Source organism: Talpa europaea (genome assembly GCF_964194135.1).
Source record: "Talpa europaea genome assembly, chromosome: 4".
NCBI classification, from domain to species: Eukaryota; Metazoa; Chordata; class Mammalia; order Eulipotyphla; family Talpidae; genus Talpa; species Talpa europaea.
The window spans coordinates 111,312,705-111,329,625 of NC_140070.1; the positions used below are offsets into that span (position 1 = coordinate 111,312,705).

Here is a 16,921-nt window from a genome sequence, read left to right on the forward strand (position 1 = left end):
GACTCCAAAACTGAGTTCCTGCCCTGATGATGTCTGAATGAGTGCCAGACATTGACACCATCAGATATACCAAGGTCAAAACAACCAGGAAGCTGATAACAAGTTCTCAGGGTTGAACGCAATGAATACTAGGAACATCAAGCTGTGATGAGATGTTCTGATGGGCTGTTTGCTTATGACTATCTTTGTCAAACCCATTATAAAAAGGTCAATTCAAGATGAGATGTCAGAATGGTCTCTTCAGGGTGCTGTGCCTGCTGTTCCCTCAGATTATTGGCCAGCAAATCTGAAAAATAAAAGCACTTATAGTTTCAATTCCTGTCTCTGCTCTTTGACTTTCTGTAGTGACACACAGCATTACCCAGGCTTTATTCTGCTGACATTTCGACCCCTTTGTGTCTCTGTCACTTTCATATAGGAGAGAGTACATTATAGGATTGAGTTCAATACAATATATGCTGCCTACAAGTGTCAGCTAATGTTACTTAGAGTCGGAAAGTTTTAGACATGGGTGATGTTTCAGAAGTCAATTTTTAACTCTTATTGACAGGAAGACTGAGCCAGGGAAAGAAAGTAATTTGTATGAGCGTATATAGCAGAAATTCCTACACAAAAGAGAAGTTGGCACACCGTAGCCGGGCTTTGTAGAAACTTTCAAGCCACTATGCAGCCTGTATTTTTTATGCTCCATATATGAAAGGTCAATGTTTGTAAGTTATCTTTCCTCTTGAGTTGATGCATTTATGCTGAGCCATAATTTCACCTATCTGCTCCATGGGAAAGACAAAAAACTAGACAGGATTAGGGATGCCAGAGATGGGCATGGATCACAGTGGAGTAAACAACATCCACCACAGCCTCCCAAATAGGGCTGTGGGAATGAAGTCATCAGCCTCACACAGACTTGGCATAAAAAAAAAAAAAAAAAAAAAAACAAAAAACATGGGGTCATATTGACCACAAAATTCCTCATTCAATTCCCTGCCAACTATAGGTTGATAGCAACAGGTCTTAATATAGATTAAAAGAGTCTGTATATAGGTATATTCATCAAATTCAAATCTTGTCTTCATTAATCCAATCTGAACAACAGAGGGAACATTTAAAAAATCATTTTAGGGGCTAAGCACAGCACTGTGAAACTACCCTCAGCCTCTGCATCACAAACTTGATCCCCGACTGGCCAGGTAGATACCCACATGGCGCAGCAGACCTCCCCTGTCTCGCCCACTGCTCCCCTCAGCAGTGAATTTCACTCAGTCTGCTTGTTCTGTTCCCCACTCTGTCTCCGGTGAATCCTCTCACCCCCACACCTCTGGCCGACACCCCAGCTTTTGTGTGTATGAATAAATAAATCTTAAAAAAATCATTTTAATTCTGAATTAAGAGAAAAGATGTTTTATGTCAGTGGTCTAGCCTACAGGAATTCTGAGAATGCCCTCTGAGCTAATCATTCTGGAGAATAAATAAATCAAATGTTATTGATACCTCTCATGCACACCCATAGGTGCCCACAGAACATCCATCTAAACCTAGAGTGAACGAATGACTCTGGGTAATTAAGTTGTATTGGTTCTACTGTGTAGAACTTATTTAGAGCCCTCCTGGAGTCTGGGGAGGCTGGGACAAGAAGAGCGGCACTTGTTTTAATCTTACTTTCTCCACATAAATCTCTTCAGCCAGCTCAAGTGTTATCCTCTCTCTAGCTAGTCCTCACATATCTGTGTGGCCCTTCCTTTGGCCTGACACCTTTAAGGATATCTGGACATAGCCAGGTTGGAGGTCAGGGTGGTGGATTTTTTTTTTTCTTTTTAACAGATTTGTCTTTAAGGGCAATTTCAAGTTCACAGCAAAATTGAACAGACATTATAGAAATTCCCACAATTACTGTCAACTTCTCACAAGTGGTAGAGATTTTCTATCATTCATTCTGTTCCTACTCTGGACTTTTAAAGTTTTTGCCACAAGCTGTCAGTTCCACAGTAATTTGAGGGGAGGAACCTGTCTTGTTTTTTCCATAACATGTTTATTTCTGTCTCTGAGATGCTTCTGTTTTTACCAAAACCAAAGAGGCTTCTCCTACTACCACACTCACACCACACACAGAAAGCAGCTGGGAAAACATTTTAATTATTCCAAACCACAACACCATTTCTGAGTGACTAAAAAGAAGGAAGCTTTAGAGACCCACAGAGGAAAGCTAAAGGCTCAACTAAACCAAAACCTGAGGAGGAGGCCATAGTCAGTTCCTGAAAAAGTGGGAGTCACTGTCCAGACTTCCTAAATCACAGCCCAGTTCTCTTTCTACTGAATAATATTTTTAGATGCCTCACCTTTGATGTAGGACATCTGATAATTCAGTAATGAAACACCCTTTTGGGGTAGGAGCCCACTGTCCATGTCCTCTGATAATAAACCCTTGCTCTAAGGCAAATGACTCTAGGGAAGAGTCTGGTGTGTGTGTGTGTGTGTGTGTGTGTGTGTGTGTGTGTGTGTGAAGGTGGGTAGGTTGCATTTTCTTAAGGATTATAATAGATTAAAGGACAACTTGGATCAAGTTGCTATGCAATGGAAAAGAGTGAGCTGGGAAAGGGAAACTGGCTATGTTGTTAGCCTGCTGCGTGGTGATCTTATGAAAGTCATGTTTCCTCTCAGTTCCCTAAACTACTCAGTATGGGCATTTTTAACGACCCTTGCTGAGGTTTATGACGCTAGGCAAGTCTAGCAAGGGGTGGGGTGGCGGCAGGGGGACAGAAGGAAGAAAGGAGAAGGTAGAGGAAACTGAAGAAAACCAGAAGTGCGTGGGAAGGAAGGGAGGTAGCGTGGAAATAGAAATTAATAAGAATAAAAAAATTGAAAATGAAAATTTGGATCTCATGAGGATTCTGTTTTTCATCTTTATTCATTTTTGTTATTTACACATTCGCACTCAATTTTGGAAAAATGTAGATGAGATGGATGCGGAGCCTCAGGAGGCTCCCGGGCGGGAAGAAGAGGGGAGATGGGAAGGAGCTGGGGCTTGGCATCTCTCTGGGTTCCTCTCCTCCTCGGGTTTCATGGCCCGTCTCCCACTCGCTCCCTTTCCCAGGGAGCTGCCCCGAAAGCGCCAGGGGGCGCTGAGCCGCGCGGGGCGGGTCCCGAGGGCGGAGCTGCTTTAAATCTGGGCGCCCAGCGGGTAGGCGTCTCAGTGCGCGAACCTGGGAGCAGCCGAAGCTTCTTCCCACACCCTAAGTCCAGGGCCCGCCGGGACCTGCCAGAGCCTCTCCAGCGGCGGCGCGGGGAGCGGGGCTCCTCGAACTAACTTGCTCGGCGCGACTCGGCCGCTCGCGGGAACCCCGGTGCGCACCTGCGAACTCCACCTCCTGCACCTGCCACCCCTGAGCCGGCGCGGGCGCCCGAGCGAGCCATGGCCAACGCGGGGCTGCAGCTTTTGGGCTTCATTCTGGCTTTCCTGGGCTGGATCGGCGCCATCGTGAGCACGGCGCTGCCCCAGTGGAAGATTTACTCCTATGCTGGCGACAACATCGTGACGGCCCAGGCCATCTACGAGGGTCTCTGGATGTCCTGCGTGTCGCAGAGCACCGGGCAGATCCAGTGCAAAGTCTTCGACTCCTTGCTGAATCTGAATAGTGAGTGTATTTCCGTACCCATTAAATCCCCCACAGCTGTGACCCCAAGTCTCCAGTGGCTTTAATACAGGTCGTGGCTACCAGCTGATTCTGTTGTGTTGTTACTCATTCATCAGTCTTTGGTTGATCAAGGCTTCTGGTCGTGCACTACACTGTAAGGAGGTGGAGAGAACCCTGATTTGGGGAGAGGGAGGCCCAGACCTAAGCTTAGTTTGGTCTTTAACTCTTGGGGAGACTCTTTGTTCCCCTTTCATCTTAAATTCCAATGGGAGTCCAGTGAAGGCTAAACTCAAACTTGAACTCTTAGGTCTCTCCTGAACCTTCTACGATTCTGAGTAATTTGAAGGTTGGTAGGGTTTGAAGAAGGAAATGGAGTTCTTTGAAAAGTTTACAACTCAGTGGCTTCTCAAGTGCACAATTAAATAGAAAATCCTAAAGTTTTCTTTTTAAACTGTATTTACCATTACTTTTCATAGTAAAACCCACACTTTCAATGAAATAACCCGACTCAGTTTCTTCTACTCATACTTGTGTTTGAATCGCTTGATTAAGTTCCAGTAAGTATGGGGAGACTGAGCTCTTTTGTTTCTCCTTCCATGGTCCTTGAAGAAGCCTCCTGAGATTCCCCTGAAGGGTTTACCTTTCAAGCTAGGGAACTGAAGAAGAAGCAGATTGTGTGGAGTTACTTTGGAAAGTGAGGGTTGGCGAGAGCTAGCAAAAGGATGACTGGAAAGAATTCTGAAAAAGCTCCCTCTTCTAATATGAAAGGAAGAGAAAGGCACTGAGGAGAATGGCCACAGTGGACAAACACCTGAGGAAAGCAGAGGTCAACCGCCGGGGAGGTAGTGAGAGAAAGAGTAGGTCTTCTCCCAGTGCCGCCCTTTCAAGAAGGGATTTCTGTAATGAAACTCTCTTCTTACTTTAGTCAAATTGGGAAGAATTATATAGACAGAAATATTTTTAAGGGTTGGGAGAAGGGTGATAGCGTGCCTTTTTCCCTCTAGCTATTTTTTTCCAATAAAAAAGCACTTGCGTATCTTGTCAGAAACTCATTAAATTCACTAACTTAGGTAATAAGGATTCATTGCTGGAATGTCTTCCTTGAGATATTGTATTAGTGTCTCACACTGTGTGTCTGTTAAGCCCTTAAACTAACTTGAAGAAAAGAGTCCTTAGTCTTTGCCTAGGTAAACAAACCTGCCTGCCAGCCCCATTTGTGTGCTGAGGGTGAGCAGTGTTATCCTTGCTCAAGTTTACTTCAGCTGCTTTGTCCATACCCTGCATGTGGTTGTGGCAAAAGTCACACAATTTAGGACTGTTAAACTGTTCCAAATATGTTTAAACATCTCACAAACCTGTGCACTTTGGTTGCTTGGTATGTTGTCATTTTAGCTTTTCTTTTTTTTTTTTTTTTATAAAGATTTATTTATTTATATAAGCACTGGGGTACAGGCCAGATGTGCAGGAGGGTGAGAGAATTCACCAGAGCCAGAGCGGGGAGCAGAACAGGCAGAAGGACCGAAGCACACTGCTGAGGGGAGCAGCGGGCGGCAGGAGAGGTCTGCGCGCCATGTGGGACCCTCGCCGGCGGCCGGGGATCGAACCCGCACTGCAGAGGCTGAGAACGGCTTCATAGCGCGGCGCTCAACCCGCTGTGCCACCGGGGAGGCCCCATTTTAGCTTTTCAAAGTCGCCAAATGAGGACTTCTTAATACCAAATATAAGAAGTATATTAGTTATACTTCTTTATACCTAATCTATGTTTCGTCATTGTCTGTTGTTTAATGCCCTTGTGAACTATATTTACATTTCTGAAGTGAACAGTTGAGAAATATTCATTGAATCCCCCTGTGGAGAGATAAACACATGCATGGAAAGAGTATCAATTATTTGGGGGCTTATGATGAACAATTGGCAGATGGAGTGAAAGTTCTAAGGGCAGAACCTTCAGAGTGGTCTATGATTCCTCTAACCAAAATGGTTAATTTACAACATGTTTCAGTAGGTTTCCTTTTATCTTCTGCAAATGACCAATACAATCAGATCAGTCCATGTTATAAACATACATACATACACACACACACACACACACACATACCCCGTGGTGGGGTGGGGGCGAGAGTTTCACATACCCCATGGTGGGGTGGGGGCGAGAGTTTCTCCTGATTATATATAATTTTTTTAAACTCCAGATTCCTTGTTTTGTGGGTGGTTTTGGTTTTGTGTGACAGTCAGAGTTTATCCAAGGTGGGGCCAAGGGCTTTCTCTCAAAACTGATTCCCAGAAGAGGGAGTCTTGACTCACCCACTGGTTCTCTCCCCAGCCTACTAATGACTCACCGGATGCCTTTGGATGGAATCCAGAGAACCTGTCTCAGTTTCTCCACCTGGGCACTGATGCTTACACCCACCTGCTGTAGAGACCTGGGGTAGTGATTTATTGGCTGGTTTGTGACATCTAGAGGTGAACAAGATTACTTGTATGTATTAATAGTGTTTCCTGTTAAAGATGGCATTCCAGGAAGTGCTTTTTTAGGTGAAAAGCTTGTCTGGGAGTTTCCTGAAATGGTACATTGTTCTGCTTGCCACTGAGCCCACTTGACATCTTAGAGTCCAAATACAGGGATTTATCAAGGTTGTAGCATGAGACATGTTAAAAGCCATTGATCCTGTGCTATAACCAGTGTCAGCTGTAAAAAGCACATGATCTCCATAATATAGCTGAAGGAATCCAGTATGCTTATACCAATGTAAGAAGCGCGATCCAGCATGATTTCTTTTAGGTGGTTCCTAAAAAGCAGTTTATGAAAATTTAACTGAGAAACTTCCTGGGGCTACAAATGTTACACTGAGTATTGTGATTTTACTGTACCTGAGACATTCCCATTCTATCTAAAATATGTGTTTATTGACACTGATAGCACCTGCAGCTGAAAATTGGACTATGCAAATGAGTGCCAGATAGATTTGCAATAGACTCCTCTTGATACATCTGCACATCTTGCCTTGTTTTGATCCAATTCCCAGACATTAGACAAGCTAGTGCTTATTTTCTGTGCTTAGTTACGTGCTTCTTTTTACTTGACTTTAAAAGCTAGATCCATCCAAAGATTGGGCTGACCTGAGAAGTGACGTGATGGGAGGTGTGCAAGCAGGGAATAAGTAAGCATTTTGTAGGAATGTTAATGGAGAAAATCCAAGTACCAGACAAATGGGAGGTTAGGCTAGACTCTCTCCAAGGCTCTTCTAACTCTGGGATTCTGTAATTTGTTTGTAAGCTCTTCCAGCCTGTTCAACTTGCTCTGCATGAATCCACATGTGTGTAGGTGTGCTTAATGAGCATTGGTTGTCAGGAGGTTTCCCAGCACTCTCACCATGATGTCAGGCTCAATCAGAGAGACAAAATCACTGACTTGAACAGTCTTTGAAGCATAAGCAGAGAGGGGGACATCCACTTAGACTTCTCCACACTGCACTATGCCTGCTGAACTAAGGGTGCTCAGAGGGGCAGTGATCTTCAGATCTGTTTTATCAAAATTAGTTTTGATTTTGGAATGATGGAAGTCAAACAAAAATTTGGACTTCATCAGAAGTCTTTGTTCTTATCCTGGTTTAAACTCTCCCGTATGGGTAATGTTGACTCTCTAGACTCTGGTGCCCCACTTGGAAACCAAGGCAGAGTGAGAGGAATGGGGAGAGGGATTCATGAATCATTCGTCCATTCAACAAATGTGAGCCAGACCCAATTCTTGCTCCTAGGGATGCAGCTAAGGTGATTTATAAAGTGCCAATGTTGATTCTGTCCAGTGTCAACATTTTATATTACTAATTGCAGTGATTGAAGTGAAAGAGGCAAGTGGCATAGTCAAGGTTCCCTTGATTACAGGGATGAGTAAGTGACATAAAGGTTATACAGAAGCATCAATTAAATCATGAACCGGTTTCTCTCAGAAACAAAAAGGCAGCAAAACATCTCTGGACATCCTGGAAATTGGTAAGTTCTGTTCCATCCCAGCCTACTTCAGTTACTGACTAGGCCATATTATGAGGTCACGCCCAGTGACACCAACTCATGTACATAATAAAAGAGAACTCAAACAATGAAGATTCTTGAGAAACTTTGAATTAAGTAAAAGCGAAAGATTTAATAAGTGAAGTAGCCATAGGAGAATGGTTCGGTGACAGTCTGTGATGAACTCACATTTACTTGTGAAGAACATTTTTGTTCTAGTCATCTAATATTCAGTTCATTTGTTTGTCTAATATTTATTAAGCAACTATTAATGCAAAGAGGGACTTATGAGGATATGGATATAATTAAAATCTATTGTGTTTATGATATATAGTCTAGAATAATCAGAGTAATATGGCTAGTAAATAGCACATTGGATGTCACGAATTGACAGGAGATTCTGCTGCTTGTACAGTACAACTTTAAGGAAAAAATGCACTTGTCTATGTTTATCTTTTTATACTTGTGTTGATTAACCCAATGAAGGTAGATAAGTAACTTCCAAATGACTTCTTGTCTTTTAAGTAGAGATCTTTGTAAGAATGTTTTCAAATTATACTTTCAAATTGCAAGTGGTGAGACTCCTTAGGGAGTTTTTAATCCCAAGATTACCAGTCTAGTTAAGTATAATTAAAAGACTGCTTTCCACCTTTACTGCTGAATAAGTAAAGAGGAGATGAGAAATAATAGTGTAAATTTTTTAATGTTTGCTAGCCATTTTATTTACAGACAACTTTACTGAGTGACAGCAATATTAGAGATATCTGCAAACTTATTGTAATAGGCCAAGAAAGATTTGCTCCTAGATTTGATGTAATCAGATCAACTCAACATTATCAAATCTATTCTGTATATCTCTCATCGAAAATACTATTTTACAACATCTTTCCACTTCTGTGCCCTCCCAAAAAATCATTCCACTAGGGAAAAATCGTCATCTTTAAAACTCACTAGACACAAATTTAAAGCTTCAGAAAAATCTGAAAAATAGATCAAGTTAAGCAAAAGGTATGAATTTTTCCCTCTGTATGAGTTCCTAACTTTTAATGAAGTCTATCCAGATTAAACTAAGTCTGACTTTATCTAGCAAGATTTTAACATAGGCTGTATAGGGAGGTGTTTTTCAATGTTATTTCAAACACTAAGCTAATGACAGTTGTATTTTTACCTATCATGTTAGTTCAGTTTTGAAAGGGAAAAGATTTTCTAATTTGAATTCATTGAACACAGATAGACTAATCACTGTAGGTTGCCAAGTACAATTCTTAGTGCTTGGAAAGAAAATGTGAACACATATCCGGCCCAAGTCATCTAGAAGCTCACAATTATGTGTTTTAGATCTCTGATTTGAAAGGCTTCCGTAAGACCTTAATTTAAAGGATTCATCTGGTTCCAGCTGAAAACTGTGCAATTTAGATTCTATCTGCACATAAAACCTTCATGACTTGTGTCACAACACTCGCTTACTTTGACTTGTAATCCATCATTACATATGCCTGGCTAGTGAGTTCTCATGATCCAGTGATCCTTAGACTTATTTTTTGTAATATTTTTTACATTTCCCCCGCATGTAACTATTTAATAATTCATCCAGATGTCTCTAGTGAAGCAGAATGAGACTGACTGATGCCCATTTACACCCAAAAATGGAGTGTGGTAAAACACAAAGAAATTTTGAAAGTCAATAGATGCCAGGAAGTAAATGAAAAACATTCCCTTGCAAAATAATACTTTTTTTTTTCAGATTCTAATAAAGGAAATTTGATCCCCTTGCTCTCTGTGGTTTGTATGATTCCAAAGTATAGATTATTTTTTATTTTCTCCTTTATTTTTTGTGTATGATACAAACAATACATGACTCTTTCTAAAATATACTGGGCTTTGTAGCAAACATTGATCAGAATTTCTGTCCCCTCCCACTTTGTCACTTTGTAAAAGAAGAAAAAAAGAGTCAAATATATATATATGATATGAATAAAATATGTTTTCTCTAAGAACTTGAAGGGGAAAAATATTAGAGATGAAAAGAATGAGTCTCAGATTATTTCAGGTGAAGGCAGATGGAGCTCTGACATATTGCATCTATGTGTGCTCGCTGCCTGGGTGGTTTTATACAGGTCTGACTCAGGAGATTGAGGCCCAACAGACTCCTTGTGAAGAGTAACGTGTGTGATCCCAGTGCTCCAACCTGCTGGGCTGGTGGCCTGCTATTCTTGTGTGAAGTGCAGATCAGAATGATTACTTTAGAAGCTGGATCTGGTCTGGACCTTCCAGCTCAAACAAAATGGAAAACTTGGAGAGAGATCAGAGAAAACAACAAAAGTTGATTAATAAAGGGTTAGAAAACTGAGTATTTATGAGAAAAAAAAAATGGAGGTGGCTGAGAGATTAAAAGTCTGTACATATTTGAAGGGCTACCATAGGAAGAATGTTTACTAATTGTTCTCTTAGACTCTAGGGAGGGTAAAATCCTGTCATCCTTTCTTTAAGGCCTTCCAGTGACTTGTGATTATATTTACAATAAATTCCAAACGCCTTACCCTAGCTTGCAAGTCCTGCACACTCTCCTCATTTTACTTTCATATCCTGTCCTTCTCCAGTAGAGGGGACAGTTATAGTTTGTAGGTTTGAGGGCTTTTTTAGATGCAAGACTTGTTGTTTTAAAATGCTGGCAGTCTCAGGCAAATGGACCACTGGCCCCTTGTCCTGTAGGCCCGTGGACCCTCTCTGTGACTTTCAGTACCTCTTCCTCAAGTGTTTCTCTGCTGGAAGTACCTTCCCTTCTGAGTGGAATCTTAGGACCAAGTCTAAAATATGTATACGTATAAGAGCATAGTTGTTTTATTTTTTTCTTCCTCCTAAGTAATGGTTGTCTTTGTAAAACCTGTTGGTAAATCAGAAGGAAGAACATATCATCACAGTGGAGTCCTTGGTACTTTCCTCTTCATACCACAGTGTGGCTTGTGATTCCAAGGAAAAAGTTTTGCAATAACCATTTAAGAAGTTTCTCGTCCTGTAAATCAATGGTGCGTGGTGTGTGTGTGTGTGTGTGTGTGTTTCAACAGCAGTTGTATCACCCTGGAATCGCAAGATAAATGTGTGTGGGGTAGAGTTCAGATGTGCCCGTATAAACTTATAAAAAGGTGGATGGAAATGTGAGGGGAGGAGGTATTGTCTTTGGTTTGTTTTTTGATTAAGTAAAATATATTTTTGTTTCTAAAAGATATTCTCAGATATAGAAAAAAATAGCTTTGATACTTCTTCCAAAGAGGTTACATTAATTTTATCATGGATTGGATGCGTGTGGCAAAGATGAAGAGATCAGTAAATTAAAACTGAATGATGTTTTAGAAATTTTACATTCTAATTATGATTAGTAACCTGAATTCTCAACGCTAAAAATGCTAACACTGAGCCCCGGTCTAATGTGTGAGATAGAAAAGTTTTTCATTATCTCAACTACTTTTGAAGATTATCAAGAATTTCATTCTTCCCAGCTCCCTGTTCAGAGATATTATCAGTCAAACCTTACTTAGTAGAAACTGGTCACAAAGGTCATTTACCCAAGATAGCATGGTTTATTATATTATAAATAATATTTATAAGTGAAAAAAAGCTTGTCATATGTTAATGCTATGGGAAAGAGATCCTTATTTGAAAGGAGAAAATAAATGTAGAATTTAAACAAACTATTCTAACCAGAACAGCTTCAATTTATTTCTTTTTAGCTCTGCCATTATGCCACTAACTTGAAATATGAAGTATCATATCAACATAATCTCTCAAACCTGACCCTACCTATTAGATCATGACCCAATAAAACAACAATAATAGACAATTGGAAAATTAGTGGAATCCTCTGAAAAACATTGAATTATTGTACTCTATTTTATAACCTCACAGTTTAAAGCTCTTGATATCTCTGAATATGAATCTATTATGTTCCCAGCCAACATCACAATGGTTATTTTGTTGCGTACTAAGAAAAACAGCATTCATGTCTCTCATCCTGACCCCAGTAACTGGAGATACAAATGATGCTTATCCAACCATGATAACTTAGCAACGATTGATTGATCTCCTAAAATCACTGGTTTTTCTGAGGCTTGATGATTGGAATGTAAAGCTCTTGCCTATTTCCAAGATATATTGTAAACTATTGAATTTTAAATGGTTTGACATTAAGTATAATATCTGTGGTCTATTCATGAGGATTAAAAAGGTAGTCATTCAGCTAAACTAGTTCAACCAGATCATTAATCATCTTTCCAGAGGATTTTGAATTTACTGTTGAAAGCGTCAAATGTTAGAGCTGGAGGGCTTCTTATTCATCATTCAGCCTGGGTTGTTTGCTTTTCTGAGGAAGAAATCTTGTTGGTTACTGGCAACATACAAACGTAAAAAAATGAAAATTAAAAACATAAAAACTGGGGTGTCCATACTCCTTGTTCAATTTTTCTCTTCCATACAATATTGAAATACATTTAGTTTTATGTCACTATTTGACTTTTGGTCTAGACATGATTTTCACATGTTCTAAATGTTTTCTACCAGGTACTTTGCAAGCAACCCGTGCCCTGATGGTGATTGGCATCCTGCTGGGACTACTCGCCATCTGTGTGGCCACTGTTGGCATGAAGTGTATGAAATGCATGGAAGATGATGAGGTACAGAAGATGCGAATGGCTGTCATTGGGGGAGTAATATTTCTTATTGCAGGTAAGAGAGGCCATGTCTCCCTTCATTTTACTGAACTGTTTCTGAAGGTTTGATATCTAGTTTTCACTTTCTTTAGACTATGTTGAGTTTGTTGTACTTGGATTGATTTATTTCAGTCCTTTAAAATCTGAAGTCATAGAAACTTTCAGTCCAGTTGATTTTCACAATTTCAAATAGGAGCCAAATGAGATTTAAAATCTGTGCTCACAGCGGACAGGTCTATTCATTGATGTTCCAGATACCAATTGGTTTGTTAGAACCAGTTTGCCCAGGTTAAAAGAGATATTTTCTACCTAGTAAACACTAAAAACAATTCTGTATAATTTGGAAATTTTTTTCCATATCAAGTTCCATAGACACTATATAGAAAAATGGGGGAGAGGGAGTAGTAGGAAAGCACATAAAGAATGTCTGAGTTACACAGGTCTGTGAGGAAGAGATGTCATGTGGATTATTGGAGAAAAATAAGGATAGTGTTTCAGGTGAGCCGATCAGATTCCAAAATGAACAGAATGTTCCCAGAGATCAGTGAAGAGAGAGACCAATTGGAGAGGAGGTGGAATGTTGGAATGGCAGGAAATTAGATTCAGTGAGTTAAGAGAACAATAAAGAAAGATCCTGAAGAAAAATGATAAAAGAATGAAGTTATATTTTCCATATTAAATAAGTATGTGTGTTGCTTTATTCAAATGTTGATGATGAGTTAGTTATGTGACTTCTGAGAAAGTGAGAGCCAGAAGAAGACAGACAGTTCCATAATAAAATCTTTAATAAGACATATTAAATGAGATAGTTTGTGTTTATAAAATTTTGGATATAAAATAACAAGAGATTACTATTATATAGTGATTGCATATATACTTTATAATATATATAGTAGTTTACTTCTTGAAAACATTAGTATATATGCTATATATAATACATATATTATAGCATATTGTTTTTAAAAAGACATCGTTAGTTTAATCTACCACTAGGAAAAGGTAGAATTAGGCTTTTCCCTTCTCATTTCCTCTTTGAGAAAAAGACCTTGTTTGGGGCCTTTGTCTCAGTGCAATGCATGAATTTAACCAATAATGAAAGAAGTGGGATTATGACTTTGCTAAAGATTTTGTTAAAATGATCAGTCTTTTAGTTTATCCAGATTATCTCCTATCAAAAAGTATGGATAGTGTTTTATTCCCAACAGTTTAATTTTGCATCAAAGGCTATGAATAAACTTATATAGCACCCTTCCTTTGCTTGCCTTCTTGTAACTCCAGTAAGTGATTCTATCAATCCCACTTAGGTTTCAGGAACTTGGTAGAGAGAAAGTCAAAATGATCTGTCTGAGCAGCAAAAGGCAGCAGTGTTATTTCTATCCTTTAGTAAGCAAAGGAAGGGGAAAGAGGCAAGCTAGAAAGATTCAGACTGTCTATATTGGTAGTTTCTTAGAATTACTGTAAAACATTATTTAATTTCTTGGGTTAAGAAAAGTAAAGATATTTTATACTTCTTATAAGTGATGGAATGGATTATTTGGACTAATTAGTTTCTCTGGCATTGTTGAACTATGAAAAGCATGGGAAATTGAGAGTGTGCTGCATAAATTGATCTGACACAGCATCTCAGCAAACCACAAGGTTACACCTCACCTGACATGTCAGGGCTATAGGAATTTGGGTGGTCTAGTCCATTCTGAGACAGGTTCTGCTCTCCCCTGCTATCTGGCTGCTTACTGTCTTTTGACCATGCAGTTCTGAGTTTTTTGTCTTCCCTTTTGCAAGTGACTCTGGATTTATCAAAAATATTTTAGTACACTAATGTACAACAAGAGCTTTAAAGAAGATGTGGAATGATATGACCTGCTGAATTGTTTCCAAAAAGCTATTTGTTATAATTATTATTATTTAATAACCTTAAACTATAAGGTTATAGTTTAAGATTGCAAAAAGAGTAAAACCCATTCCTAATTCTAACCTAATGATTTTGTCTGTCTTAAAATAATACTTGGAATAAATCATTTCTGAAGTTTTAATCTCCCTAAGTTAAAATTGGCTAAATATAAAATATCAACACTATTAATAAGATTTAATTCTTGTAAAATATCTGTATATTTAATGGGCTGTGTCTTTATGCTTAGTGTTCCATAACGATTAACTGTGTTTTGTTTTGAATTTCTGTAGGTCTGGCTCTTTTAGTTGCCACAGCATGGTATGGAAATAGAATTGTTCAAGAATTCTATGACCCCATGACCCCGGTCAATGCCAGGTAATGCTTTTTACATACAAAATAAATTGGTCTCTGAGAAAGTACTTTTTGTGTTTTGCAAAGTCAAGCTAGTACCATACCTTCCAGATTTGATTTCCACAATTTTAGAGAAATTTATGTCACACTTGAAAATAATTTGAATGCCCAGTGACTCATGTTAAAATGAGTTTGATAATTGCTTTAATAGCCTATAGTGATGACAAATGCATTTTAAAGGTTTCAAGCACTAAACTTTCCAACTCTATGGTAGACCTACTTTTTTATATTAATAAAAATGTTAATATATTTGACGTTTCCTTTTTTGAAGTGCATTTTGATATAACACTTAATTGTGATTTTTTTTAAACTAGTACAGTTTATGATTGTTTGAAGAAAATAATACTGTTGTGGGGGGTCATTTCCAGTAGTTTAATTTTACTTATGAATAAAAAGTTTAATTTATTTATAAAAAAATAAGTTGCAATACCACTTTCAAATTATATGTTCCACCACAACTATAAATTTGACTTTACTATGGTCATTCTTCTTAATATTACAAGTTGTGGAAGTTAAAGACCTGATTCTTGCCTGTCATGTAATGACACTCTTTGATCAGCGACAAGGCTCTTTGTCTCTCCGTGTTCACATCTTTAAAGCCTCATAATTACCTTCAGAGTAGGATGTTAAAATGTAATTATTGTTTGTTGAGTCTAGGATGAATGGATGAAAAATCCCCATGGTTGGAGAGATAAGGTGTGATTCTTTTTATATAATCACCCACGTATAGGAGAACACATGCGGCAGTGATTGTGTTGGAACTCTTCCCATGAGATTTTCAGGGTAGGGACAGAAACTGCTGGAGGTCAAGGCTAAATTTTATTAGTAATGGATGCAAAAGCACTTTATAAATTGCTAGGGACTGTACACTTGTTATTTACATTGTCTCATGTGAAATTGCTCCTGAAAGCATTTCAATGAGGCAGGTAGGATAATCTTGTTCTACAAAAAGCAGAAACTGAGGTTGAGAAGTGAGGCTATGAGTCCACAATTGCAGCAAGTGAGAGTTTGCTTCAAGATTCAAACCCAGACCTTATAACTTTAGATCCAGCCCTGCTCTACCTTTGTTCCTCAGTTAGTCACAAATCCTTTCCCCATGAGTCTGCAGAACATCTCCACATGAATCAATTTAATCTAGAATGGCCTCTGAGCTGTATAGAGGTCTTTTTCACCAAACCATAAACTTCACATTTCAGTATATATAGGTACCTGGGATCAGCAATTAAAAATGATAATCATTTTTATAACACTCTAGCAGTTTCTTTATAGAATATGGTTGCAACTTGCTGATAACATAGCTTTTTAAGCTTTAGCTTAGGAACCAGGGTTCAAACTCAACTTCTTAAATGTAGGAACATGATTTGCCAATCTCCTACACATGGAAAAATCTTTAGAAATAGTTGCACAATTAACCTGGTGTTGCATACCATGTTGCCTGATCTATTATTGCAAATTGTCAACAATTGCAATGTAAACAGTCTTGTGTTTGTGTTCATAAAACTTAAACTACTTCCCCAAGGGATTGGGTTTTTTTTCCCCAGTGGAAAAAAAATGAGTATGGTCTTTATATTTTTTAATTATTTAGATTAGAAAATTTCAATGATCGCTTCTCAGCCTTTTGGCTAAGATCAAGTGTAGAAAATTTCCAGTGATTCTTAGATTAACCTAATGCACTATTCTTTGTTTTTAAGGTATGAATTTGGTCAGGCTCTCTTCACTGGCTGGGCTGCTGCTTCTCTCTGCATTCTGGGAGGTGCCCTACTTTGCTGTTCCTGTCCCAGAAAAACAACATCTTACCCAACACCACGGCCATATCCCAAACCCGCACCATCCAGTGGTAAAGACTATGTGTGATACAGAAGCAAAAAAGGAGATAACCCTGTTGGCACAAAACAAAATGGACCTTGAAATACTATCATTGACATTAACACCTTAGACTTGACTTTTGTAGTCTGAACTGTGGTATTACTACCCTCCTCCATCCCCCCAAAAAACATCCTTTTTTTAAAAAATACCCATTGATAAAAATGGCTTAGCGTTCTTTTATCTCCTTTCCTCAATACAGAGGGAAGTCTTTTCCATTTGTATTATTGGATCCCACTGAGTAACCACTTCAAATATGGGGAGGGGGGCACATCTTAAATATATATAGATATGTATATATACCTGGTTTTCTATAAAAATTTAGATAGTACAAATTCTTATTCTCATTATGTTACTACCAATATAATTAAAATATATCTAAAAAGAAATATGTATTTAATTCTATGTTGATT

The 16,921-nt window shown here is 38.7% G+C and overlaps 1 protein-coding gene across 1 annotated transcript; it reads left to right on the forward strand.

Annotated features, from left to right (window-relative positions):
* Positions 1-3,406: 3,406 nt before the first annotated feature.
* Positions 3,407-16,499, forward strand: CLDN1 (claudin 1; the record flags this gene model as incomplete). Its single annotated transcript, XM_084232506.1, has 4 exons — positions 3,407-3,629; positions 12,195-12,359; positions 14,525-14,609; positions 16,337-16,499. The coding sequence occupies 4 exons, from the start codon at positions 3,407-3,409 to the stop codon at positions 16,497-16,499; spliced, it is 636 nt and encodes a 211-aa protein (XP_084088632.1).
* Between the last annotated feature and the right edge of the window lie 422 nt (positions 16,500-16,921).